We start from the raw sequence: 25,262 nt of genomic DNA on the forward strand, positions 1-25,262 counted from the left end.
AACAGTCTGAGAGAGCCAGGAGTTGGTGGGATAATAACTTGTCCCCATTGGGGTGCAGATGCATCAACTAGGCTGTGAGGAGAAGGGTGCACAGCATCTGTCCATCGTGCCTGGATCTTGTTAATGCTGTCAAGACCCTCAATTGCATAAGGTCTAAAATTCACTACATTTTAAAGAGAGCAGAAGGACTGTCTGGAGTGTATGGGCTCTTCTTTCCTGGAATGTAAAGGAAACCTCGGCTGTGAAGCTGGAGTGCAGGGGGCTTCATTCCTTAGTGAAAGCAGAGAAGGGAAATGCAGATGTCACAGCTGGGACAGGAGATTTATCTTGGCAAGCAAAGAGGAAAAATACTTTCAAAAAGAAGAGAGAAAATTCAGAAGAATCCCCTCCCCATCTGCACTGCCTGCCAGCATGAGCAGAACCTCCAACCTGCAAAGGCCCTTCGTCTCCTGGGCCTGGGCTGCCGCCCAGCTGGATTAGCCCCTTGCTGCTTTCTCTTTGGAGCGAGACTATTGTGGTGGGAGCAAGGAGGCTGTGAGAAACAGGCTGATCCTAAAACAAGATTGTGTCCAAACAACTCAGCTGGAGATGGGAAGGGCAAAGTCACAGTCAAAGGATGGAAGCATGAAATGGGAAAGGAGGGACAGATGCAGCCAGGGTGACCATGGAGGAGAAGTGGATCCAGGAAAAGGGAACAGTCACCTCCTCAGCCATGTGTGGTGCCACTGGGCTACAAGAGTGGCACCTTCGGGCATCCTATGAGCAACTAGGCAGGGGAGAAGGCTTAATGTCTCAGTCTCTGTTTGAGGCCTGTAGAAGTATAACACTAGCTCTCGGTGCAGGGGAAATTGAGAGCTTGCTTTTGGATGTCTGGATGCCTAATGTGAAGCTCCCAAGATAACTGTTGTACAACAGGAAAGGGTGTTCAAATGAGAAGCGCACGCACGCACATACAGTGTGCTATTTAGACAACCCTAAGCATGAGGTCAGGGTGAAAACATGTGGTGGAAATATGTTTGGAAAGTCAGTGCCTATGTCGGTCACCAGGAATGGGAGGGAGCAGGAGTCAGCAGCTGACAGATTCACACTCTCTCTTCATGGCTGAGGTGGCCTCAGCCCGAGCAGATTATCCTGTGGCACCAGCGCAGTTTAAGGCGCACTGTTAGGCCTGGAGATGCAGTTGTCATTGCCTCCTCTGTACCTGTACACACTGGCTCATCCCCTTCAGGTGTTGCCTCTCCATCCTCCCAGAAATGCCGTGGGGGGATGGGCAGCCAGAAATCGGACTTGGATCAGGAAATCCAGCACTTCCTCGCCATTGCGTTTCTGTCCCTTGGCTGCCCCCTCCCTGACCGCTCACTGGTAATACAGCTTTGGAAACACATCTCGTGCTATTTCTTGGCTTTGGAGCATAGTTAGAAGGAGAATGAAGGAGGGTGTGAGAGGGGGAGATAGAAGGAGCAAATAAGCAAAATGAGACTGTGCTGCAAGCTCCATATCCCATCTGGAAGCTGTTTTCCCCCAGTACATTCACACCCACTCCCTCAGGGCTAGGATGGCAAGGATCACATTTCCCAGTTGACTGGTCCCCCTTGCTCAAGCTAGGCCCATCTGTGTGAAGACTACTTGAGATATCTTAAATGATATCTCAGCAGAGTTGCAGTCATTCATTGTCACAATTAGAAATTCTTGGCCAACTCCCTGAGGGGCAGGAGCTGGCTGATCCCAGCATGTCCAGAAGGTTGCTCTTGAGGGGAGAGTGTAGGCCTTGAAAAGGCTGTGGGAGGATGAGTTTGCTCTGCTTGTGCATCTCTGTACATCCCACCTTCATTCACATCCGAGTCCTGTGGGCTCTTTCTTGGACCTTCCACTGACACATACCTCTGGTCTGCTGAGATCTTCATTACTATGGCTTTGGCAAAAGTGTCTCCAAAGTCCACCACGGTAATTTCATTTAGTGGCACCACATGCAGGTCTTCAGCTGTGCTGGACTCAGTATGGGTAGGAAGAGAGGGCTAGTGGCCACCCAGCACCTCCTTTGGCATGTGAGCTTCCAGCTGGGATAGAGCTACTGAGCAGGTCATAAACCTTCTTCTGTTTGTCACTCAGAAACTTGGAGGACTGACCCTGCCATGTGGTGCCATGATCTGCACAGCCCTGAGACACTGCACCCTGGGACCTGCAGTTCCCTGGAGCCTGCTCTCCCACACACATTAAGGAGGAGTATGGCTGAAGCCTTCTCTGAGTTTTTCCAGATAAATGGAGGTCCCACAACAAAGCTGGGGGTGACAGAGTTTGCATATTCTGGGTTAGCAGGCTCAGCCTGAACTACTTAGTAGTTGGGTAAGCTCTGGGCTCTCTTCACTTTGCCTATCACAGTTGGATCTGGACAAGAGAACACTTTTTCCTGTTACTATGTGGTTGCATGCATGTCTGTCTTTACTAATCCAAAATCTGTCCTGAAGTTAACAGTACCTGTTGGTGTCAGGAGAGAACAGAGCAACCCTGGAGACGCAGCAACCTTCCTGGGATGTGGTGGCTTAGCTTCCTTCTTGTCCTGAAGTCTCTGTTGCAGGCATAGCCAGCTACAAAACCATGTCATTATCTTTGCTTTACCCTTCCTTGTTCTTTCCTCTGCCTCTTGCCACTGCCTTTAATAGCAATCTCCAGCTCTGTGACAGCCCTGGGAGCTCTACCTCTTTGAGGGTGTCTGATCCTTCATGCCATCTTTGATAATAACTATAGTTATTCCAGTCTTATAGGTTAGCTTCCATCGCCTGTGTCTGGAGATGCTGGACTGGTATATGTATAATTGGTGAGAGCTCAAAAGGGGCTGCTTTGATGAGAAGACTTTGCCAGTATTTAGTTGTGCTGGAGAATAAGACCCAGGAGTCCAGAGAGGGGTATGTGCCCCAACACTTCTGGATCCCGGGGAGGGTGTGAGTTTCATTTTCTGCTTGTTACCCATGTTTTCCCTATACTGTGCAATAGGTCTCTGTCTCTTGGGAGAGCATGGCCTCTTGGGGATCTGAACTCCTGTATCTCTGGAAGATCAGCATTGCCTTCATCGTCACTTCCAAGCAGGGAAGTCCTCCAGCAAGCCTGCTGTGTGGTGTCTAAAAGAAGAAACAGAAATCTGCAATTACTCCTGTCAGTGTTAGTGCCCATGTTAAGTCTCTGATACTCAGCCCATTACACTCATCGCTCATCTCTCACCCGTTACATGCTGCTGGAGGGATTTTTGGTTTCAGAATAAAACCGGAGGCACACCTCTGCCTCTTCCCTCCCAGTAGGTTTGTCCTACAATCGGAAGACTGTTGACTGACCAAGAGATCCTTGTTGTAAGCGTGGGTGGGATGCCTCTAAAAGATAGCATGGAACTACTGCATAAATGCATCTTCTTGACTCTTCACTCCCACTTCTGCCTTTGTTAAGGCACAGTTGTAAAAGAAATCTGAAACATGTGGCAGAATCACAGACAGTTCTCCCTGCAGCTGTTCATCCAGCTCTGCCTCTCATCCACAGTTACGTAGTGGCTCTAGTTTTGATGGTAACGACAGTATATATTATTTGAATGCCTTATGTTGGATCCTGGCTTTGCTGTGCTGTTGTGGTTCATTGGCAGCCAGAACTCTGAATCCCTTCACTTTTCTGCAGTTAAATTCTCACCCTTACTGTAAGGCTATTGTGTTCATATCCTGTGTTTGCTGGTGTTGTTTAGAGAAAGCAAGACAAAGAACAGCTGTTGCATGAGCAAGCACTCTCTGGGGTTAATGCTCAGGAGTCCAAACTCTTTACTCCTTCATGCTGTAATACAGGATAAAACCTGGTTTTCTGTTGCTTTTCAGATAAATATCTAACTCTGTTCCATCTGCTAACTCAGCTCCCTCTGAAGAATGGTTATGCTCAACACAGATGGGAGATGTTTTCTATTGCTTGATTCAAATGCAGAAATGCTTCCAGGTAATTTAGAAATGGCTGAGTAGAATTTACCAAGCTACCACACCAACTCAGCTTCTGATATGGGAACAAGTGGACAAAACTTCAGCCCATACATCCCAGGGAGGGCCTCAACACTGGGATTTAGCATGAGTGTGCTTCTCTGCCTTACCTGCACATGCAGTATCTGCCTTTCCAGGGGAGTCTTGGATCATGGTGTGTCAGGCTGGCACCTCAGGTAGTGGGGGGACAGGACAAGTGGGAAGGAAGCAAAGGGTGGGAAACCTTGTGTCAGGCAGAATGCAGGTGGCAGATATTGCCCCCCACTTCCAGCATGCTCTGTGGGCTGTGATTTTTTAAACTGAGTGGCTGAAGGATGATGTTGGAGGGTGAAGGGCACTGGCATGTTGGAAGTTGCTGCAGGTTACTGTCTCCATCCCCCACTTGGTAGGAGGTGTGAGTCTGTTCAGCTGGAGCCCACTTCACTCCCCAGCCTCACCCCAACCCTCTGACAGCCAGCATAATGCTGACAGAGGGATATTTTGCTCAGACAAAACAAATACGCCTTCCTGTAGGAGCAGGAACCTGCAGGCTCCAGCATCCAGGATCTTCTGGCCAAGCCTTCCCTCCATCCTAGTGCTGGGGAAAGAAAGGACCTCATGCACCCCATGCTTTTCCGGGAGATGGGCTCCATCCTGAGCTCAGCTCTCACACTGGAATTCAGAGGCATCCATGTCTCTACTGTAGCATCTGCATGCTCTCTCTCATCCATACCCTGTTGCTCTTGGTATTTGAGTATGCTGCTTTCAGTGCCTTTCTGCCCACCCAGATGCTTTTCCAGGCAGGGGAGGACGACCCAGTCTGACTCTGCTGAGCTCTCTCCAGTTCATTTAAGTTACACAGTTCCATCTGTGTAATATAGTCACTTGAATGTATCTGTCTTTTCTTTCCTCTCCCTGAGCCAGAAGCCTCAATCTGCCAACAAATGGGATAATTTTTCAGCTGGTGTTTGGCAACCACCATTTTTCTCCCTGCCCAACCAATGCTTTGTTGTAGCAAATGGAAAAGTTAGTGATTTGACTTCTGAATAGAAGGATATGCCTCAAAGGAAACAGGTTCCCTGTAGCATCAGGAGACCAGCTCTGCAGCAGCACTGGCCAGATTTACTGACTGTTATTGGAATGATTAGTGGAATGATTGTTTGTTGTTAACAGCCCATCTGTAGTGTTTAAACTTCATCGGGGAGCAGAATTTCACAGGCATTATCTGGCTGGAGGACAGCCTCATATGGTCCACAGAGGGGCTGTGAAATCCCAGAGGAAATTAAATACAACAGGGGGCCTTCCTGTTATGTTGATCCAACTGATTTTTTTTTCTCTGAAAGAAATCAGCAGCTGGGTTGATGTTCTCTGGGGCATCAGAGTGCCTATTCCTGCTGGCAGAGAACATGAAAAAGTGTCTGTCACCAAGGGCAGGTGCTGAAGACTGTGATTTTCTGCCACACTTGCATTTTGTCATCACAGGGATTTCTTGCCTTGTGCTCTATTCAGCTTGTTGTCACAGCGAGGTGATGCTAGGAAGCTGAAGAGAGGTACCCACAGAGGAAGGGGGAGATATGAGAATATAGAAAAATGTCATGAGTGTTTGTGGTGTAGATAAACAGATAAAGAAGATGTACAGCACGACGGCCCTTTCCATCTTATTTCAAGGTGTTTTTATCAAACTGATCCAGGCAAGGGATAGGAACTGCTTTTTTCCATCCAAAAAGGGCTGTTGCTGAGGTTTGGCTCTCAGAGCACAGGAAGGCTCTCAGATCCCTCTTGGAGTTAACACTAACATTCTGCCTCCCTTTGTCTTTCCGCAGCATTTCTCAGAGAACCTGGATCACTTCTCTGACAACATGGAGGATTTCTCCAATGACCTCTTCAGCAGTTTCTTCGATGACCCAGTACTGGCTGAGAAGAACCCACTGCTGGACATGGACCTGGATCCACCCACTCCAGGCATCCAGGCAGAGCACAGCTACTCCCTCAGTGGAGACTCTGCTCCCCAGAGCCCGCTCGTGCCTGTCAAGACTGAAGATAATGCTAACGGTGAGCATGAGATGTGCACACTGCACAGCTTTGGGCACATCTGTTAGCGGAAGCTCTGGCTGGCTTCCATATATAAGGACAAACTGGCTATTCCTTAGGTTTGCGCATGGCTAATCCAGGGAAAAATTTGATCTGCCGTTGTCAAATACAGCCCACATTTTTTCCTTCAGTTTCCTTCAGTTGTGCTCTGACAGTCACATTGCTTCTTTGCTGGGCTGTTATTTACGAGGATGATAATTGGTTGTGGTTCAGTGTGCTGCCAGCTTCTGGCAAGCAATAGGCAATGTCTTTTTAGGACCCTACAAACCTGGGTGTGGATGCCCTAGATCAAGGTCTGTTTTGGCATCAAGCAGCAGAGTTTTGGCTTGAGTATAGGAAGCATGAGTCTCTGGCTGCAACCAGTGCTGGTACATGTGGAAAGCTAAGTGGCTTCTTTACCAGCAGATCTTTTAGCAGGAGACAGAGAGGAACAGTCATTTCAAAACCTATTTTTAAAACAATTCATTTCAGGATAATTTGTGATGGCTGGATATTTTTAGAGCTGTCCTTGCAGAGAGTCCTGTAATTTGTGGGACTGTGTGGGTGTCCGAACAGCTGATGGACACCAGGCTGCCTGAAAAAGCAGTGGCATGGGCTCAGTATACACAGAAGAAAGCCATCTGGGACAGTGGCTTCCCTCATGGCCAGGAATGATCCCAGCTCTCTGGTACAAACGCCAAGGCAGGAGGAGAGGAGCTGGCCTCCCCTGACTTTTTGGTCCCTGTAAAGGGTGCAGCCATCAGTGCCATGTTCCTTGGGGACCACTCAGATAGGAGCTGGGAGAGAGGCTCATGGCACATCAAGCAAGCTCTGCCTTAGTATCAAAAAAGCTTTCAATTTACATTTCTTTTTCCTTAGCTTTAACCCCAGTACTGTCTTGGAGGGCAGTCAGCCCAGACAGGCAACCAGGCGACTGACAAAAAACAAACCTGCATGAGTGCACAGACACATCTTTATTTTTCCCCCACAAATGAACAGGAGGAGATGACCTTGGGAATGAGAGAAGCAAAACGCAGGAGTGTATAGAAAGCAATAAAACAAAGTCTGCCTGCATGAAGCTACCTCAGGGACTCCTCTCTGAGACACTTATCACCACTTCTGCTTCTATCCTCTGTGTTCAGACATACCCCTACTTCAACTGCCGTGTCCCCAAGGCAAGATCATGATTCTCCTGAATGGAGTGTGACTCGAATCCTTGGGCAGAGACCAGCACAGGGTGTACAGCGCATAACTCAGGAGCACTTGAGATGGACGTGGCACTTGCTCTCTGAGAGTGCAGATCAGCTCTATACAAAGAGTAAGGCCTAGTATTAATGTGGCAGGTATAGGGGCATCTGTGCTCCCACTCCTGCAGTAGGATAATTCAACCCATCTTTCCAGGGCTGTCTTGGCTCATAATTGTATGTGAGTCATATTCCAGTGTAGCCCTGAGTCAGGTCCAGTATTTGCAACACTGTGCAGTCCTTTTGGCACAGCTTCATCCAGTCTCAGTCCTCTTAGACATTCACTTCAAATTAATTACCCAGGAATGACTTTTCTTTAACAGTAAGCAAGCTCTGCTTGGTCTGCAGAGCCCCTCAGGAATGCCTGGGCTCTGTCTAGGGTTGGAGCTGGCTGAGGCTGGCTATGTATCAGCCTTCTCCCAGCTTTTCTGCAGATCTCCAAAACATTTCCAAATCCTGCCCCTTCCCACATGGTTCCCACTAACACAGGTCAGCTAGGGCAAGGCGCTGGGTGCATTGTGACCCTGCATATCAGTGGAGTCTGTTTTCCAGATGGCTTGCACATATGGACTGGCTGTTTTGGTTCTCAGTACCAGCTCTCAGTTCTGCAGGGCGTGATCTGATGCCAGGAGCAGGGGGAGCCAGGGTTGTGCAGAGAAGTGGGTGCTGGACCAGCCTTGGGCTGGTGCCTGCACTCCTGTACAGGTCCTGCTTCCTCACTGCTTTTTGCCTCATGTCCTCAACCCAGGGCAGCTATGGAAATCTCTCAGCTGTGCTTCTTCCCATTATGTACAGAGTATCTAGAGCAGAGAATGAGCTTCCTGGCATGCCTCACCCAGCAAGGTACAGTGAAACCTGCAGTGGTTACAGAATGGCCATACCTCTGAAACATAGAGGGATCCACACAAAATGCTTCTACCTCAGTCCCTCATTGACCCTCTCATGGCTTATATGTTTCTGATTCTGTAATGCAGTTGCTCCCCAGATAAATCTCTGAGGGTGGGAAAAAAAGCAGGGTCAGAATGTAGACAGGAAATGGGAGGACAGCGTGTACTTATTTGGGTGTCTGCTCCTTGGACTGTCTGGACTGACAGTTCTGGGGGCTGCTCTCTCCCTGAGTGAAGTCTGAACTGGGAAAGCCCTTGGTGGTCTGCTCCCCCTTGCCTGGTAACTTGCTTCAGCAGCAGCCCTCCCAGACAGAGGGTGCCCCACGCCTCTGAGAAAAAGAGAAATTCAGAGCTTTGCAACAGAATGGGGGATGAGGAAGATGAGGCTTAAAATCACAGTAAGGGAACTTCTAGTTAGCCAGTAGGCAAAACCTTATCATAGTGGGCACAGTGAAACCATAGAAGAGATTTAATGTGGAAGGCTGTAGATTCTTCATCACTTTGCAGAAGCATGAGATCAAGTCAAACAACTGTCTGTCAGGACCAACACAGGTCTAGCTGAGCTTGCCTAGAGCAGCGGGATAGGCTGGAAGACCTCTCAAGGTCCCTTATCTCTGTGATGGGTTGTGGACAGTCAGAAGAATTTAGTCCAAGTTTTCTGGTGCAAACACTTGTGGCTGTGTAATACCTTGCCTCCTTCCATCAGAAAGGGCTTGTTTGCATAGCAGGGGTAACTGAGACTTCACTACCAGCTGTGGGTTTGGTGTCCTTAGCAGGAGAGAGGAAATGCAATTCAGTCTGTGTCTGCTTAGCAGCCTCTCCTTGCCACTGCTGTGCAGTGCATCCCCGCCTGAGATGCTGCCTGACGACGTTGGCCTCACTGCATTGTGGGAAGCAATCCAGCAGCACTGCAAGCAACGCAGCTGATAGGCACATGGAACAGCCACAGGAGCTCATGTCTGTGCTTGAAGATGTCCAGTCACACAGGGCACTGGAAGGAATAAGGCTCTGCTAGAGACACCTATGTAGGCAGCATAGGTGCGAAACCAAAGACACAAGACAACATACTCCACTGGCAAGGGCAACACTGTTAACTGATACAGTTCTTGTCCACACTTTAACACCACTGTGTCCATGCAAAAGCCAGAGGCAGGATTCTGCCCTGTCTCCTGAGGGTAACAGAGACTGAGTAGGGCAAAGATGAAGTTAATCTACCTTTGAGTTCAGATGGCAGCTCCCACATAAACAGCTGCTTGCTTATAGTCATCTTTATGCAGGCATTTTTCCTCCTCACCTCTTGCCAGGACATCATCTAGACTGAGATGGGTACTGCAGAACTGCTCTGGGCAGCAGACAGCTAGGCAACACCAGTGGGTTTGTGAGTGCTGTATGCAGAGAGCAGTACAGCGGGGTAAGGGAGTGAGCCCGACTGTGGCCAACTGGGGCACTATCTGGTGACACACTTAGCAGTAGTCTGTCCTGTGTCAAGACAAATGCATTTCTGTTTGTCAGATACAAAGGGGAAGGGAAGGGAGGAGGATTAGGGAGGAGGATGCAGGTTCCAGGCCAGCTAGGAGTAGCGTTTTGGCAGGCTGAAGTGTTTGAAGAGCAATGAAAAAACTCCAGAGCAGAGCCCAGGCAGTTCTCCTGCCTAGCACATTTTTCCACATCTGAGCTGCCGTCATCCACCACTGCCTGAATCCCAGCTCCTGGGATCTCTAATTTCAGCGACAAGCCAGGCTCATGCCACCGATGTGCACAGAACAGAGCAGATGTGGGGTGAGAGGAGTGTCCCCACACAGCTCCATTGAGTTCTCTTCAGACACTTCCTTTCCCTTGCTGCTGCTTCTGCCCTACCAGCAATGGCAGCGTGTCACATCTGTAAGCAGCAGTCCACCTGAGCAGTGTGGGGCAGAGGAGGAAATCTCAGAGGTGAGACTGAGGGGAGAAGCCGTGGGAGCTGCCTCACAAGCAAGTGCCACACTGGACTTCCTTCCACAGGAATGGACCTTCCTCCTCTCCTGTCATGCAACGAAGCTCTCGTATTTCACACAACGTTCATGGGAGGCCAAAGCAGCACCTGTCAGCCTTTCACTGTCATTGTGCTTGCCCTCTCACCAGCTCTCTAGCACAGAGATGGTGCTATTCTTGGTAACACACCTGGCAGCTCTGTGATGCTGGCCATGGTGCCTGAGGAGTAACAGCCCAGCATCCTCCTCGCACTGAGCTCTAAATATAAATAAGCTGCAGAGGATGAGACTGAGACATCACTGGGGGAAGAAACCCTGCAGCTGTCCTCCTGTGCTTGGGCTGCACAGCGAGAGCAAAGCAGAGACACGATCCCTGTAGCTCTGCCCTGTCTGCTCCCCACACGCTGGGGGTTTGTTCCCTTTACTACTCTGTGTTGTGGGCCTGCACATGCTTGTGTGGTGACAGAGCTAAAGTTGGAAAGGCAGCCTCCCCAGACATGGGGAAACTGTCTGCATGGCTTTTTTTTATTTTTTCCTGTTCTTGCTGGAGTTTGACTCTCACATTGTGCATGTTTCAGAGCTGGAGAATGGAGTGTGGTCACTGGGGCCCAAGCTCTGCTCCATCATGGTGAAACAGGAACAGAACCTGGCTCTAGACCTGCCTGAGTCCCAGCTACCTGCCAGCTCCATACCAGTGCTGAACCTCAACCCTCTGCAGAGACTGCCGGTCCCCGAGGAGGTGAGCCCATCTAAGATCCATCGGGAACCCAGGCTCTCATGCACTGGCACCCCTGGTGATGCACATGCAGCCATGTGACTGCAGGGGTGCTGCTAGCTGATTTAGCTGCTGGACAGACAGAGGAAGGTGATACAAAGCCCAAACATTGCATTATTTGTCATTCTCCTCTTGAAATCGCACTCAGAGCAGCAGCACACCTGATGCTAGCTAGAACTGTGTTCTTCATTCCTATAGTGAAGCTATAAGACAGGTTATCCTTCTAAAGAAAACAATGGAAGGAGGGTTTTCTCTAGCACAGGATGCTTTACAATCCTGGGTTAATACAAGTGTGTTTCCTTGTGAAATAAATTACTCACGCTTTTTCTTCATTAACAGCAATGTTTAATGCAATTTATTAACTCGTATTCATTAAAGCATAAGCAAAACAGCGCTGGGTGCACAAAACAGCACTGGGTGCACAAAACAGTGCTGGGTGCGAGGGGAGCCCATGTTCACCAATGGGCACGCCTTAGGTTTCTAACCAACTCCTTTTATCTCCTCGGCTAGTCCTTCTTGCACTCTGACTCCGTGGTTGGTTGTCACTAGGAGTCTTCTCTCTTTCTGATTGGTGGTTGAAGAGTTCCTTCTTCCTCAGTGTCAGTTTCTTGGTGTGCATACTTCAGGTTGTTACTTAAGGGGTCTTTTCTACCCGGCTCCCCCCTCCCTCCCCCATGGCGGCTGCCTCGGGAGAAGGTCACCTTCTCCTTCACATCACTCCCCCACCTTTCCTATACACATGTACATATGATACAAAACAAGTTCCACAACTTTTTACATAAATCTTAACTATCTTTTCATTTTCTTCAGAGCCCGTGCCTTATTTGGTTATATCTGTAAACATTAAACATCTTATCAGCACGAATCACAACTGCATTTCTCACACTTGGAACAACACGCAAAGACTTTTAAGCCTGCACATGCTGGAGGCCTGTCCCCTCCAATCTGCCAATATTTCTATAGCCACTCTTGGTTCATTTTCATTTTTCAGAGAACAGTGTTAATCAATGCAATGCCAGTGACCCCACTATTCCTGAGTATAGACCCCTGCTCTGCCACTGTCTTTTTCATGGTCTTGGTCTTATAATATGTCCTCTCACTTTTCTCAGCTGCACACTGGAAACAGAGGTCCCACTCCAGGTCCTGCTTGCTTTTTCCTATGAAGCAGCAGGAATTATTATTTCTGAGAAAAAAAGACACCAAGTCTTTTGGTCATATCTAAGTTCTTAAGAAGTCTGTTTGTCTGAAGGAGGCTCACTTATGCCACTAGTATGTGGATCTAAGTTGAGGGCTCAGTTCGGTTGGCCTTGAGTCTAGCCATGTTGGATGGGAAGGTCTGACTAGTCTCACGCAGACCTTGACTATCTTGTAGCAGCTCAGTAGATAACAGTAGAGCATCTCTGGGATTCACTTCCTTTTTTTCACTCATGCTGAGCATCTTTCCATTTAAATGACCATCCAAAACAAACGGGTACTTCCAGCCAAAACTGTGCACAGGCTTCCTCCATTATTTACACAGCTTGAACTTGCTGTGCCCTCAAACCTCTGCTGTGTGTGCTCAGCAGCCATACCATGGTGCTCTCTCAGCTGTGTTTACAGTCTGGAGGAGTTTGCAATGTGTCTATTTAGTGTAAAAACTCCCCCAGCCTATGCTGGGCTGGGGGCTAGTGAACCATGGAGCTGAGGGGCTGCAAAGCCCAGATAGGAATAAATCTACTCTTTATTTAACTCTCAGTCCCCTCCGACTGGGAACAGCTGCCCAATGGCCCTGGTGAAAATCATGTGAGCAGAACAGGAGGTTTGTTCTTCTTCTGTACAACCCCTATACTCCCATTTCTAATGCAGGCAGATCAAAGAGAGACTTCCCATGGTAATGTAGAGGTTGGTTTAGATTGCACTGTCTGGGTCTAGCAAGGGAAGAATCACTAAGGATAGAAATCATCTCCCTTTTGGAGGTTCTCAGTGCACTACTTGGCAGCATATCTATCTGCCACTGCTTCTTCCTCTGCAAACACGTTTGCACTCTGTGTGCCCAGTCACACAGGGGGGCTTATCTTTGTAGTCTCGGTTTCTGTTCTGTGTGGTGAGAGGCTGCTTTGGGGCAGAGCTGTGAGATGAGGCAGTACAGAGAGCAGGGGAGCAGCAGCTATGAGCAGGATGCATGGGAGCCCTCTGGGCAGGGGAGGTGGCAGTACCTAAGAGCTCTTTCTGCTTCTTTTCCACAGACTCCCGTAGAAATTACTCCAACACCTGTGATCAAAGCTGAACCCAAAGAGGTGAACCAGTTTCTAAATGTACCTACAGGTAAGAAGAAATAATTTGCTGGTCGACTTGCATCCCTCTATTATATAATTTGAGTATAGATCATTACTATACACAGGGAGGAAAGACAACACCTGAGAGCAGAGCCATGCATACAAGGTAGCACTGGAGCACAGACAGAGGAGTGAGTACTGCACTCTTCCAACTGTGATCAGTGTCTGGACCAGCAGCCACACACAGAATTGTTCAGACAGGGACTCCTAGGCAAAACAGGCTACTTCAGAGTTGGAAATATGCAAAAGTGCCTTTAAAATCCTCTGAGGGACTGTAGTGTTATCCAAAAACAACCATCCGAAAGTCAGGAAATTCGGGATCCAGTTTAATTTGAAAGAAACCCAAGCATCTGAAAATCTGCCGATGCACAAATGAAAGCACTATAAGAACTCCCACTGCTGCAGAGGGACATTCCTAAGGCATATTCCCACCTCCATTACGGCCCCTAGGGCTCTCTAGTACAAAGTGGGGACAGTTTTCAAGTGCTTGGCAACCAAGTGACCAGAGCCCCTTTGGATCAAGTGTGCTGGCAAATGTGTGAGCCCTGCGGTGCATTTGGAAGAGCTCTTCTCTTAGAGATCTTCCTGTACTTGTGACCAGGCTATGGAGCAAAACATCACAGGTTTTATACTCCTTTTTGGTTGACACCAGAGTACTATACTGCTTTATAAATACCTTCAGTGTCTTGGCAAAGGCCCTGCAAGCTCTCTGACTCCTGCAGTTCCTAGTTTAGCACATTTGAGGTCATCTTCATCTCTGTCATGGGCAGTGCTCAATCCAGCCTTGTTATCAGACCCACTCCATCTTGTGAGACTCAACACCCTCTCCTTTCAATCCTGTGTTATGGCAATGCCTTTCTATGTTGGGCCCTATGCCTGTACCAACAAGCTGACGCAAGAGCCATTGACTTGATCTCCTTATTTCTCAGTAGATGACCTGGTGCAAATGCCTCCAACTCCACCCAGCAGCCATGGCAGTGACAGTGATGGATCTCAGAGCCCCCGATCCCTGCCTCCATCCAGCCCAGCGCGACCTGCTGCTCGCTCTTCTACTGCCATCTCCTCCTCACCTCTCCTGACAGCACCACATGTAAGGAAGCAGCAGGACATCACTGGGACACAGGACTTCTTGGTGCTCAGAGGGGCCTGGAGGCTTTCTGAGGCTCATGTGGGGGATCCTGGCCTTGTTAAAGTCTCCAAGCTGAAATGCTCTGGCAAGGCAATGGGATGTCCTTGGGTGTGGGTGTGGGGACAGCATGGTGCTCACAGGAGGGCCGAGAGGTGCAATGAGTCTTGTACAATGCCTATCAGGAGCTACCTTGTTTTAGCAAGTGCTGTCTTTCACCCCATACTTTGGGAAATGGCCTGTGCACTGGAGGACTTTCTGAGGAGGTTAATGGAAGAAAGGAGTAACTAAGACTTCCCATAACCAGACTGTATTTTAATCATCACCCAAAAGTTCTTTGGCAGGGTCCTGCAATGCAAGTGTGTAGCCAGCCTAACCATGAAGGAGCAGATGCCCTCCGAAGTAAATAAGGAAGGCAGCTGCTGAGATGTGCCCCCAGGATCAGGCTGAGAGCAGGAAAGAGCACTGTCCTGCAGCTATTTGTTCTGAGCCCCTAGCTGCTCTGCAAGGCTTTAAGGAGGGCCACTGGGGACAGGACTCCTTGCTGATGCTAATAGCTGCTCTCTGTGTGTTTCAGAAGTTACAAGGGACCTCTGGCCCGCTGCTCTTGACTGAAGAGGAGAAACGCACCTTGATTGCTGAGGGCTACCCCATTCCTACCAAGCTGCCCCTCACGAAAGCAGAGGAGAAAGCACTGAAGAGGGTCAGGAGGAAAATCAAGAACAAGGTGACTACAAAAAACGTAACCATGCAGTTCCCATGATTACAGAGAATCCTCAGCTGACCATTGCTATAGCTACCGTCACCTTACGTGCAGTGCAGCTTAGAAAAGGTGGGATCCTGCCTTTGGTGCACTGGCACGAGCCTCCCAGCCCACAGAAAACGTGCCATGGAGCATCTCTGCATTCATGCTGTGCATGTAGCTGTGTCTGGAGAGTGTGGCTTCCAGATCAGCTCCTGGGAGTGTGTGGCCCTGAGATGGGGCCCACAAGCTAAGGCATCACAGATCAGACAAACTAGCCTGGTCAGATCTTGTTGTGGGAAACAAGCACCACTGCATGGTGCAGAACAGGTGAGGCACAGAGCCCATTAGCCAGGCAGAGGCTGTGAGACTTTCGACTGATTAGAAAGCATCCCGTGGGACAAATTATGAGACCCTGAATTAGTCACCCGGTGACTCAGAAGTGGCCTGGGGCTGAATCTGCCCAGATGGCCACAGCACATCCCCACGTGAGTCAGAGGAGTTCAAAGCAACTCTGAAGATGCTCTCAGCAGCGAGGGGGTCAGGCATACTGCAACAAATGGTTGTAGGCTACAGGCCAAAGAAGGCTGCAAACCTACAGCACCCATCCCTCCCAGTTTGGGCTTGGAGACCAGTAGGAATGGCTGACTGGAAGGCAGCTTCCCCATTTACCTTTAGGGTGCTGTGTGTTCAGGGAATCGAGAAGATGAGGGAGCCACAAAGAAATGCCTAGAGGCTTATGACACTGACTCCTCTCTGATGGCTGCCCCCCTCACAGATCTCTGCTCAGGAAAGCCGCAGGAAGAAGAAAGAATATGTGGAGTGTCTTGAGAAAAAGTAAGTTTCTTCTTCTCAGTCTTATCTTTGGAAAAGGAGCCCTGTCCATATACATCCCCCCTTTCTAGTGCTTTTGTCTCTGAATTGCTCTAAGAGTATGATTCCTTGCAAGGCTGGCTGCGCACAAGTTTGGTTTGGGATCCTGCCCTACAGTTTGGGATTCTGTCCCTACTCCCGACCCTTCTAGAAATCCTCTTGCAGAATATTGCTCTAGAAACCTTGTGTTTCCAACTGCTTAGTTTGGCTTGCCCCTTGCAGAACACAGGCCATTTTTGGCTGCTAACAAGGTGGGATTTTGGGTAAGAGTCATGTTTCCCCACTAGAAGTTGCTTCTATTTTGTCTGTCCCATAAGCAGCTGGCCTTCTGAGAGCACTGACCACAGCTTTTCCTCCTCTCTTCCCATGAGGGAGAGCACACAAGCATTTGATAGCAAGAAAAACTCGGCACTACTGTTATTCCCCACACTCCCTCCCTTTCCACCATTCCCTACATGAGCTTTGTTTTTCTCCTTGCGATCTTGAGGTCCTGCATGTATGTCAGGCATAAGCCTAAGGTGATATCACATGACGCTGACAGGGTAGAAAATAACTCTTGAGGGCTTGATCCTGTGATCCCTTTTGTACTAGCAGCCCCTAATGGGCATTCCCAGGCAAAAAAAGAGTGCTGGGATCCAGGTGCAAATTCACATTTCTGTTTCTTATTCTTTCTGTTTTCTTATTCCCTGTTATTAACACTACCCGAGATCAGCAAAATGGAAAAAACCCAACCCCCAAACCTAACTTTAATTAACTTTTCTCCGTGATATTATTTGTTTATCTTCTCTGAGTGTACAGATGACTCAAGTCCCCTTCAAGTTCTCATGCCCTTCTGTACAAAGTACCTTGGCGTGCACGTGTGTGTCCGGTCATCAGAGCCCATCATCTCCAGCTAGTGTCCCACATTGACACCCAGATCCTTCAAGCTGGGGCTGACCTTGCTCAAGTGACAGGTCCAGGGCTTTCTGTGCTGGGACCTCTTCCCCAGCTGTGGCTGTGGTGCCTGTATGTACTCAGTGGTTTGTTACGCTAGTGCATTGCTGTGACAGATGGCTTTCAAACAATGCCAGATTTAAATGTGAACCAAAAGCAGCATTCATTGATTTTTTTTAATTTTTTTTTTCTTAATGCAACAAGTCTTTTGTTAACTTGGTTTTCTGTAAGAGCTGCTTTGTCAAAACCTGTACTTGGGCCCTTGACCATTCACTTTGACACCTTTGCTGCAAGCCCAGTTTTTACACGGAACGCCAGGTTCGGAGACTGCGCTGCAAACCTCCGGCGGGATCACGCAGTATCCCTGGCCTGCCTTCCTCCGCGCCTGGAGACATCCCCCTTCCACCGTCCCAGCTGCAGCCTCACCGCTTTCCCTTCCGAAGCGGAGGGACGGAGCCTGCCGGTCCTCTGCTGCCCTCAAGTGCCTGCAGTCGGAGCTGGCCCAGCATTTGCATAGAACTGCCTGGTTTTCATGCGCAAGGCGCACAGCCAGGACACGTTCTCAGCCTGAGTGGGAGAGGTTTGAATTTGTCCCCTTGTTCCTTTTCCATGCTCCTTAAGGGAGTTTGGAAGTGATAGAAGTGCCTGCATAACTTTGGGTCTGTCCTGACTTGAGCTGCCTGTAACTGGGTGCTACTGGCTTTCCCAGCCCTCAGGAAAGCCGAACTGGGAACTGTCACGCGTAACTGTCCACCTGCAGTCTTATCACTGGTCCATCAGGGCTGGCTGCAGCCAGACAGGTCAGGAACATCTGCCTCCAGTAACATATCTGTAGATGATGGATGAGACCACTGAGCCTCCACACCCCAAGAGAGGAAAGAACTACATTTTCTTCATCTGTCTGGCCTTTGTAACTAACTGGCTATGGGTTTTATTACCACAGGGTTGAGACATACACAACAGAAAACAATGAACTCTGGAAAAAAGTGGAGACCTTAGAAAACGCAAACAGGTAAGAGGGGCTAGACCTGACCTGGTGTGAGTAGGGTGGGGTGCACAGGAAGGGATGCCAGGGTAGTGAGAAGAGAACAGCAGGCTCTCCCAGCTCCTGGCAGGACAGGCGCTGGTTTTCAGCCCATGGCAGCAGTGAGGCAGCTGGGTTTGGTTAGTGAGCCTGGAATGTTTGTGTTGGGACAGCCAGGCTGCACGGCAGCAAGCAGAGGGAGGGAGGAAAGGAGTTTCTTATACCTCATCCTCATTCTCCTTGCAGCCCTTTGGGCTCATACTGCCCTCCTCATTGCCCTCCAGGCCTCTGGCTGTTTCTAGGGTAGCTGCATCAAGGGAGGCTTCTCACACCAGCCTCTCAGACCCATTGTTTCTATTCTTGGCCTCTTTGGAGGAATCCAGGGCCCTGGGCATAGTGTGGCTGTTTCAGGTTTCTCTTGAGAAAGAGCTGAACCGACTTGGTGAATACAGGGAAAGCCCATTCCTCTGGTAAAAGCAGAGATCCCAGCTCCCACCAAATCCAGGGCAACTCCCAGTGCATGTGGTACCCCAGCCCTTGCTCTGCTTCTTCCCCTTGCAAAGCAAGCCTGAAGGATCTCCCATCTACTGCTGCTGCTTCTCACCTGAAAGAAGCAAGCTGCTCCCACATCCCCAAAGCAGGCCCCTGGCTCCCTCACCCTAGAGTCTGGTGAGCACTTGTGCTCTTAATGCACAGAGCTGTCTGACTGGTCACCAGAGGAATTTGCTTCCTTGGAAGCAAATAACGAAGACTCCCACCCCTGCAGTGGGGATGGGCAGCAGGCGCTTGGAGGGGGACCCAGCTCTGTTCCCTCTTACTGGGTGCAATAGGTGTGAGCAAGGGCAGGGTCAGCTGCAGGGCTGGTGAGGGGGAAGCTCATTTCTATAGCCCCATCTTTATCACCCCCAGCTTGAACTGGAGAACTGCAGCCAGAGAGACAGTCCCCCACCCTGCCCCTCTGCTGCCAGTACAGGTCATGGAGTACTCCTTGAGACTCTGCCACGCTCCTTCCTCCCATCCATGACATGAGTGCTGTGGTCCCAGCTTCCAGGACAGCCACTGGTGCTGGGAGCAGGGACTGTGAGGCACAGTCTGGCTGAGGTGTGCGGGTCGCCGGAGCCTCCCATCAGCCGGAAACAGGGCTGCCCAGCTGCCTTCACGCATGGGGCACAGCCTGCTGCCCAGCCTCTTTGGGAGCACAGGCAGACCCTGCTGCTGAAAAAGCATGAGCCTCACCCTGCAAATTCAAGAGACTGGCCTAAAAGCCAGGAGATTTTTTTTATTATTTTTTTTTTTTTCAAAGTACACATTGTGTTCTTTCTAATTCGGTTTGGTTTTTGAGCACTACCAGTAGGACACTCTGCTTCTCTCCACATGTACAAGGAGCACAAGAGGATTTGGAAAGAGATAAAGCTGGGATTCTCCTGCAATCTCCTGGCTCCAGGACTGGCATTTTATAAAAGCTCAAACATATTTGTGTAAAACAGTCAGTGCTCCCAGGGGGAAACACTCAGTAGTCTGCATTTCAGTCATTTGCTGCGCTTGGGAACTGTGTGCTCTGTAGTCTCCATCATCCCAGGTTTCTTTGCCAGCCAGTGAAGGGTTCAGTGGCTCTTAGGAACACACCTACCACTGTTCTGTGTTCATATGTGTCGATGCCCGTGTTCAGTTAAATGGGGCAGAGAGACCTTAGTGCATGTTCCAGCCAGGACAGCCAGAGAATGAACTAATTGCTGAACTCAAGATTTGGCTTTGCCCACATCCCTTTGCAGAGTTTGCCAAAACTGAAGAAGCTGGAGGGGATCAAAACTGTTTTTTATTTCTCTCTCCACCATATGGTTTGGGGCAGAGGTCAAGCTGCAGAGCATGTGTCTCCAGGCCTGTGCTCAAGGTCTGGCCTGACTACCAAGTTCAGCCTCCATCCCAGAGCTTGGTTTTCGTGATAGCCTGCCTCTTCATTTCCCTGGAAGATGACTGGTTGGGCTTTGAGGCACCCAGGAATCTTAAATGAATTGCACATTTATAATGGGTAGGTAGTTGTAGTGAAGGTTGTAGTGGATCTACTGGTGAGGAGATGGAGGGAGTTACCTCAACCTTGGGACATTCCTCCTGCAGTTCCTGCACACTTTATATCCCAAACTCACCCTTTTTTGTTTCTTAGTTCCCAAACCTGTTTGTTCAGAAAACTTGGGCAAGACATAGCAAGGGGGAAATGCTTGTTTTCATAAGAAGGGAAAATCAGAATAAAATATGAAGAGGGTAGTGGTGTTCCTGCATCACTTACTGACTGTTACCTCCCTACCAACTTTCGATTTGGGTTGTTTCCTATCCCAGGACTCTGCTCCAGCAGTTACAGAAGCTGCAGGCTCTGGTAGCTGGGAAAGTCTCCAGACCTTACAAAATGGCTTCCACGCAGACTGGGACCTGCCTAATGGTATGAGCTTCATTTCCATCTTCATTATTGGCCAAGCTTCCCCAGACAGTTTTGTCCATCGCCTGTGTCTGCCCTCTTCCCCGCTGCTTGGGTCTGTTGCCAGTGACATCGGCTCTCTCCTTTTCTGTTGGAGTTACCAGAACTGGGCCATGTGTCATACATACATTGGTAATGTTCATTGTTTATGCAACAGTGTTAGAATAATCCCTGCATTTTAACTGTCTGTTCTTTGGGCAAACCAGCACTTTGTTTGCTTTTCATTAGTAATTTGCCATTCAGCAAAAATCTTCAATGAACTTCCATCATAATGGGTAGAGTTTTCTTTTGCTGAGTTGGTAGTGCTTAATGTTTAACTCAGCAAGGTGGGGAAACAGTTCAAGTATTCCTCCCAGTGGGCATTACCGTGTGTTTATCAGCAAGAAATGGCATCTGTTCTTGCTATGCCTGCACATCAGGCTTTGTTAAATCCAGCTGGAATTCTCTTCATTTGCCCCTTGATTAACCAAAATGATTCAGGGTTGTCTGTTGGTTCTGGTAATCCCCATTTGCCTCTTTTTTCCCATAGTGGAGGATCATGGTTAAGCAATATTGGCTTCACTATGGAGCTTTGGGGCATGTCAGTGTGTGGTCATAAATAAATCAATTGCTCGTTCTTCATCTCAGTTTTTGTCAGGGGGAGAGTTTCTGATCCATGATAAAGATATAATCTTCAACCCTGTGATGTCTTTGCAGGTTTGTCATAGTAGCTGCTTGTCAAAGTTAGTTATCTATATCTAGTTATCACTTCCATACCGCTAACAGTCATGAAATACAAACAGATGGTGAGGTGCTTGCCCCACTTTCTCAGCACCCTCAGTGACCCGAGGGGTTGTTTTTCGCTCTTGGTTCAGTCAGTTTCCTTGGTTCCAGAGCCCCTGCTCTGTAATTCCCAGCACTTTCTCCTTTCAAAATCTGCTCAAACTTTTGCTACACTTTGCTGCCCCTGTGTCGGACCAGATTTTAATGACTGACCATCTTTTCTGTTGGCTGCTCTGTGGTTTCATTCCCAAATTCTTTCCACATTTTTGGGTGTGACTTAGCTGGGCCCAGTGACTCATTGCTCCTTAACACAGCAGCTCATCAGAGCACCTCTGGTTCCAGCAATTCTTCATCACTACTACTTGGAATGAGCAAGTCCAGGAGAGGTACCTTTCGAACATCCCCTGTGTTATAGGCTGATAAAATACCTAATTTAACTTTCCATCAATGCCTTGTCTCTCCTTGCTGCTCCCTTCATTCCGCAGCATCCTGGCCCACACACCAACTCTCTCAGGCTTCCGAGCTTTGAAGCATTTCAAGAATTTGTAATTTGCTTTTCTATCTTGGGCCAGTTCCTCTCATAGGCGTCCAAGTTCCCATTTTCCATTTACAAATATAGTACTCCTTATCATGACAGACATGTAGAATCATCATGCCTTGCAGGATGGGAGTGGAGCAGAATACCCTTCTTCTTTAGCCCTGTGTCATTCCTGCTGGATATTTGTCCATCTGGCTCTTGAAGGCCTCCAGTGATAAGCAGTCCTCAGCCTCCTCAGGCAAACCATTCCAGAGTTTTGTTATCTTTCCCAGATAAGGCTCTCTCGCTATCTCATCTCAATCTTCCTTGCAACAGCTTAAGCCCATTACAGCTTCTTCTGCCCACTGTAAGCAAGATCAGTTTACCCTCCCTTTGTGCAGCTGCATTTTACATATTGAAAACTATTGGTTTTGAGCAACTCCCTTCAGTCTGCTCTGCTAAATCACCAAAATTTCTTCAGTCTGAGTTACTGGATCACTGCTTGTTCCCAGAGCTCTTGTCCAGATTTTCTCTGATTGCCCTGCATCATTTTGGAAGCATGGGGCTCAAAGCTGGACACAGTGTTCCACCTGAAGGCCAGTACAAAGCCAGCCAGAAAGCCTGGTAATACTGCCCAGGCTGAGATTTGCCCTTTGCAAGGTAATACCGACTTGTGCCACCTTGTGCTCCATTTTAACTACCAGATCCTCTTCTGTAGAACAGATGCCTGGCCACGTAATCTCTGACATGTTTTCTCTGTTAATCAGTCCTGCCACTTCGCAGGTCTCAGCGGGTCTCGGCATTTGTCTGTATGGATCTACCTGCTGTTCTCTTGGACCACTTCTCCCCATGTTCAAGATCATTCTGAATTTGAATCATGACCAAAAGCCAGTCTGCTTGTCATCTCTCCCATCTGCAGATTTGATACAGTCCATCATCCAAGTCAAGCTTAAAAATGTTGAATCTTGCCAGAGCCATAATGGATGGCTCTGCTGCTCCATCTGCTACTTCCTCCCAGTTTGACAGTGAACCATTTGATAACTACACTCTGAGGACATAGTTTTTTGATTAATTTTGCATCCACCTTTCCTCTGGCTTAGTTTCCCTTGCTTTTTAAGAGGTCAAAATGGTGAGATGGTCAAAAGGTGTGAGATTAACAGTACTCAGAGTCAAACCAAGAGTTATCGTTATGAAGTGTTATAGTATTTGAACTGGAACCAAATCAGAGCATCAGTCAGAGTTAACCTGAAACGAAACAGCATAAAAACAATGCTGGTTTGCAAAGCCCCAGATGAAAGCTGTGTTAAAGCAAGATGTTAAGTATACTGCTCTTTCCCAGCCCATAAAGCCTGTTTTGTTTTAGAAGAGAAGAACAGGCTTCACAGGGCTGGCTCCACTTCCTGGATGTTGTGTGTTTGCTTGTGATAATTCTAAGCAGCATCTATTCAGAATTTTTATCCCCCTGTTTTTTGTGGAATAAGGGTTCTAAATGCCTTGTGTGCCTGATATGATATGCTTAGACAGTGTCTATGCTGTCCAGCTTTAATTTCCTTACTTTAAAACCAGCCATGAAGAGTCTAGACAATCCCTCTTTACATACTAGGGTATCCCTGTGTTATTATTTGACCTTCCACATCTTCCGCAATCCACTGGTGGTCAAAATTATCTTAATGTACCAGCTTCTGTGTGTTACTTAGGCATGGCTATTCTGAAATAAGTGGCTGTTCCGAAAAGCAGTCCAGCTAGCTGTCCCCACAGGTCAGACTTCACTAGTTCATACACAGGTGGCAGAAATCACTAACAAATTGCCTCTTTGAGCTCAGTCTGAGCACTGAGCTGACAGCACCTAGTTATGTACCACCCATGGCACATGAGTATTCAAGTAATAAGGATTTGGCTCTGTGTCTTTTCCCATGTGTCCCCTCTTGCTCTGTACTGGTAGTTCCCTAAACTCTATAGAGTGCCTTACAGTGAACCCTGGCATCTCACTCAGAAGCTTTATTATTATGGCAGGATTTACAGACAGGTGCAGACCTACTGGAGGGGGATTTCATCTGCCTCTTTCTTTTTATCACTGCCCAGTAGCTCTGACTGCTCTGCTTGACAGCAGAAGGCACCAACACCTGGTGCTGCATGCATGCATGTCAAGCACAAATTTAACCCTTTCCTTGGACTCTCCATCCTTGCTATCAGGTATGAGGTGGCTGCAGGTTCTGCTGTCATTTCTGTCCTCTCATGGACAGTAGCTTCACTTTGCTATGTGCTGTGGTACCTCCCAGATTTCTCCCAGTGAGCTTGTTTTCTTACAGCCCACTGCAGCTCCTGCTTAGCCAATGGTCATATTCCCTTTTGTCAAGACAGAGATCATCCCTTCTGTTGAGTCTTCCTCTTTCTCAACTTCTTCACCAGCTGTGCCTTCCACCATCAACTATTCTATCAACTGGATGGGCAAGCTGTTTCCATTGAACCAGAAATACTTAAAATAAAACAACATGAGGAAGCTTCTGACTTCCCTTCTTAGATCTGCAGCAGAGATTAGCAGAGCAAGTCCTTTCCCTCCCTAGGGAACCACAGTGACCCAGTTGTCAGTCTGACCACATGCTGTCACACAGCCTCATGTTTGTGTGCTGTGGGGAGAGTATTCCCTCATGGCTAGTGACACTAACTCTGTGCTGATCTCCTGTCTAGGTGCTGGCACTCTGCTTCGTTCTGATCCTGGGATCCCTAATGCCCTGTCTCCCTGAGTTCTCTTCAGCATCACAGACAGTGAAAGCAACACCAGCACCAGACATTTACACAACTAGTAAAAGTGAGTCTAACACAGTTGTTCTGTTTCACCCTGTCAAACCATTTCTAGCTCTTCTCTTGACATTCCCAGTTCAGGAATAGTGTTCTCCCCCTTAGTGCCTACGCCATATGCTGGGGCTCTGGTGAGGGGAGATTCCTGGCCTGTCACTGGTACAAATGCTGATAACAGCATCTTATTTGGCCTCTTGTTCTCTGCTAACTCTTGTCTGAAAACACGACAAGTGTCAAAGGAAGGAACATGAGGGAAAAGTCCCGAGGCAGATTGATTGCCTTCTGAAGAGGCTGTGTGTCCAGGGGGGCATTTGCCTTTGAAGCTGGGGGGTGGTGGGTATCCTGCAGAGGAGGCCTCCTGCACAGTTGCACATGGACAGGGCTATAGCTGGGTGAGCAAGTGCTGAAACCACCACCATGATCCATACCCATCGCAAGAGACCTTGTCCTCATTGTTAAGCGATGCTCTCCTTTTTCCAGTTCAGTCACGGAGCCTCCTTTTCTATGATGAGGGTGCTGGCTCCTTAGAAGAGAGCTATAGCTCCTTCCTAACCGTGGACCATCCTGAGGGGTGGGATGCCGAAAAAGGGCAGCCTGAGGAGGGAACACCTCATCTGGCCAGGACTCATGAGACAGCCAAGTATCTGAGCAAATCCCAGCTGGAGGGTCCCGACCAGAACCGAACTGACCCAACTCTTGCCCACCTCAAAGAGCAATTCCATGAGAGGTAAGCAGGTGGGGGCCACCCTTCGAGCCTAAAAGCATAGTATGGTGT

General features: G+C 48.6%; 1 protein-coding gene across 2 annotated transcripts in view; it reads left to right on the forward strand.

The window, feature by feature from the left end:
- CREB3L1 (cAMP responsive element binding protein 3 like 1) overlaps positions 1-25,262 on the forward strand; it is a 47,229-nt gene that overhangs the window by 19,339 nt on the left and 2,628 nt on the right. Inside the window, exons 2-11 of one of the 2 annotated variants that reach the window (XM_065064670.1) lie at positions 5,804-6,032; positions 10,730-10,890; positions 13,152-13,230; positions 14,174-14,331; positions 14,945-15,094; positions 15,888-15,946; positions 17,859-17,927; positions 20,274-20,373; positions 24,377-24,497; positions 24,968-25,214. In XM_065064670.1, the coding sequence (XP_064920742.1) occupies positions 5,804-6,032; positions 10,730-10,890; positions 13,152-13,230; positions 14,174-14,331; positions 14,945-15,094; positions 15,888-15,946; positions 17,859-17,927; positions 20,274-20,373; positions 24,377-24,497; positions 24,968-25,214 (1,373 nt within the window). Of the gene's footprint in view, positions 1-5,803; positions 6,033-10,729; positions 10,891-13,151; positions 13,231-14,170; positions 14,332-14,944; positions 15,095-15,887; positions 15,947-17,858; positions 17,928-20,273; positions 20,374-24,376; positions 24,498-24,967; positions 25,215-25,262 lie in introns of both variants that reach the window. The other variant, XM_065064669.1, reaches the window with a different exon arrangement.

Source organism: Columba livia, chromosome 5, assembly GCF_036013475.1.
Source record: "Columba livia isolate bColLiv1 breed racing homer chromosome 5, bColLiv1.pat.W.v2, whole genome shotgun sequence".
In the NCBI taxonomy this organism is placed as follows: domain Eukaryota; kingdom Metazoa; phylum Chordata; class Aves; order Columbiformes; family Columbidae; genus Columba; species Columba livia.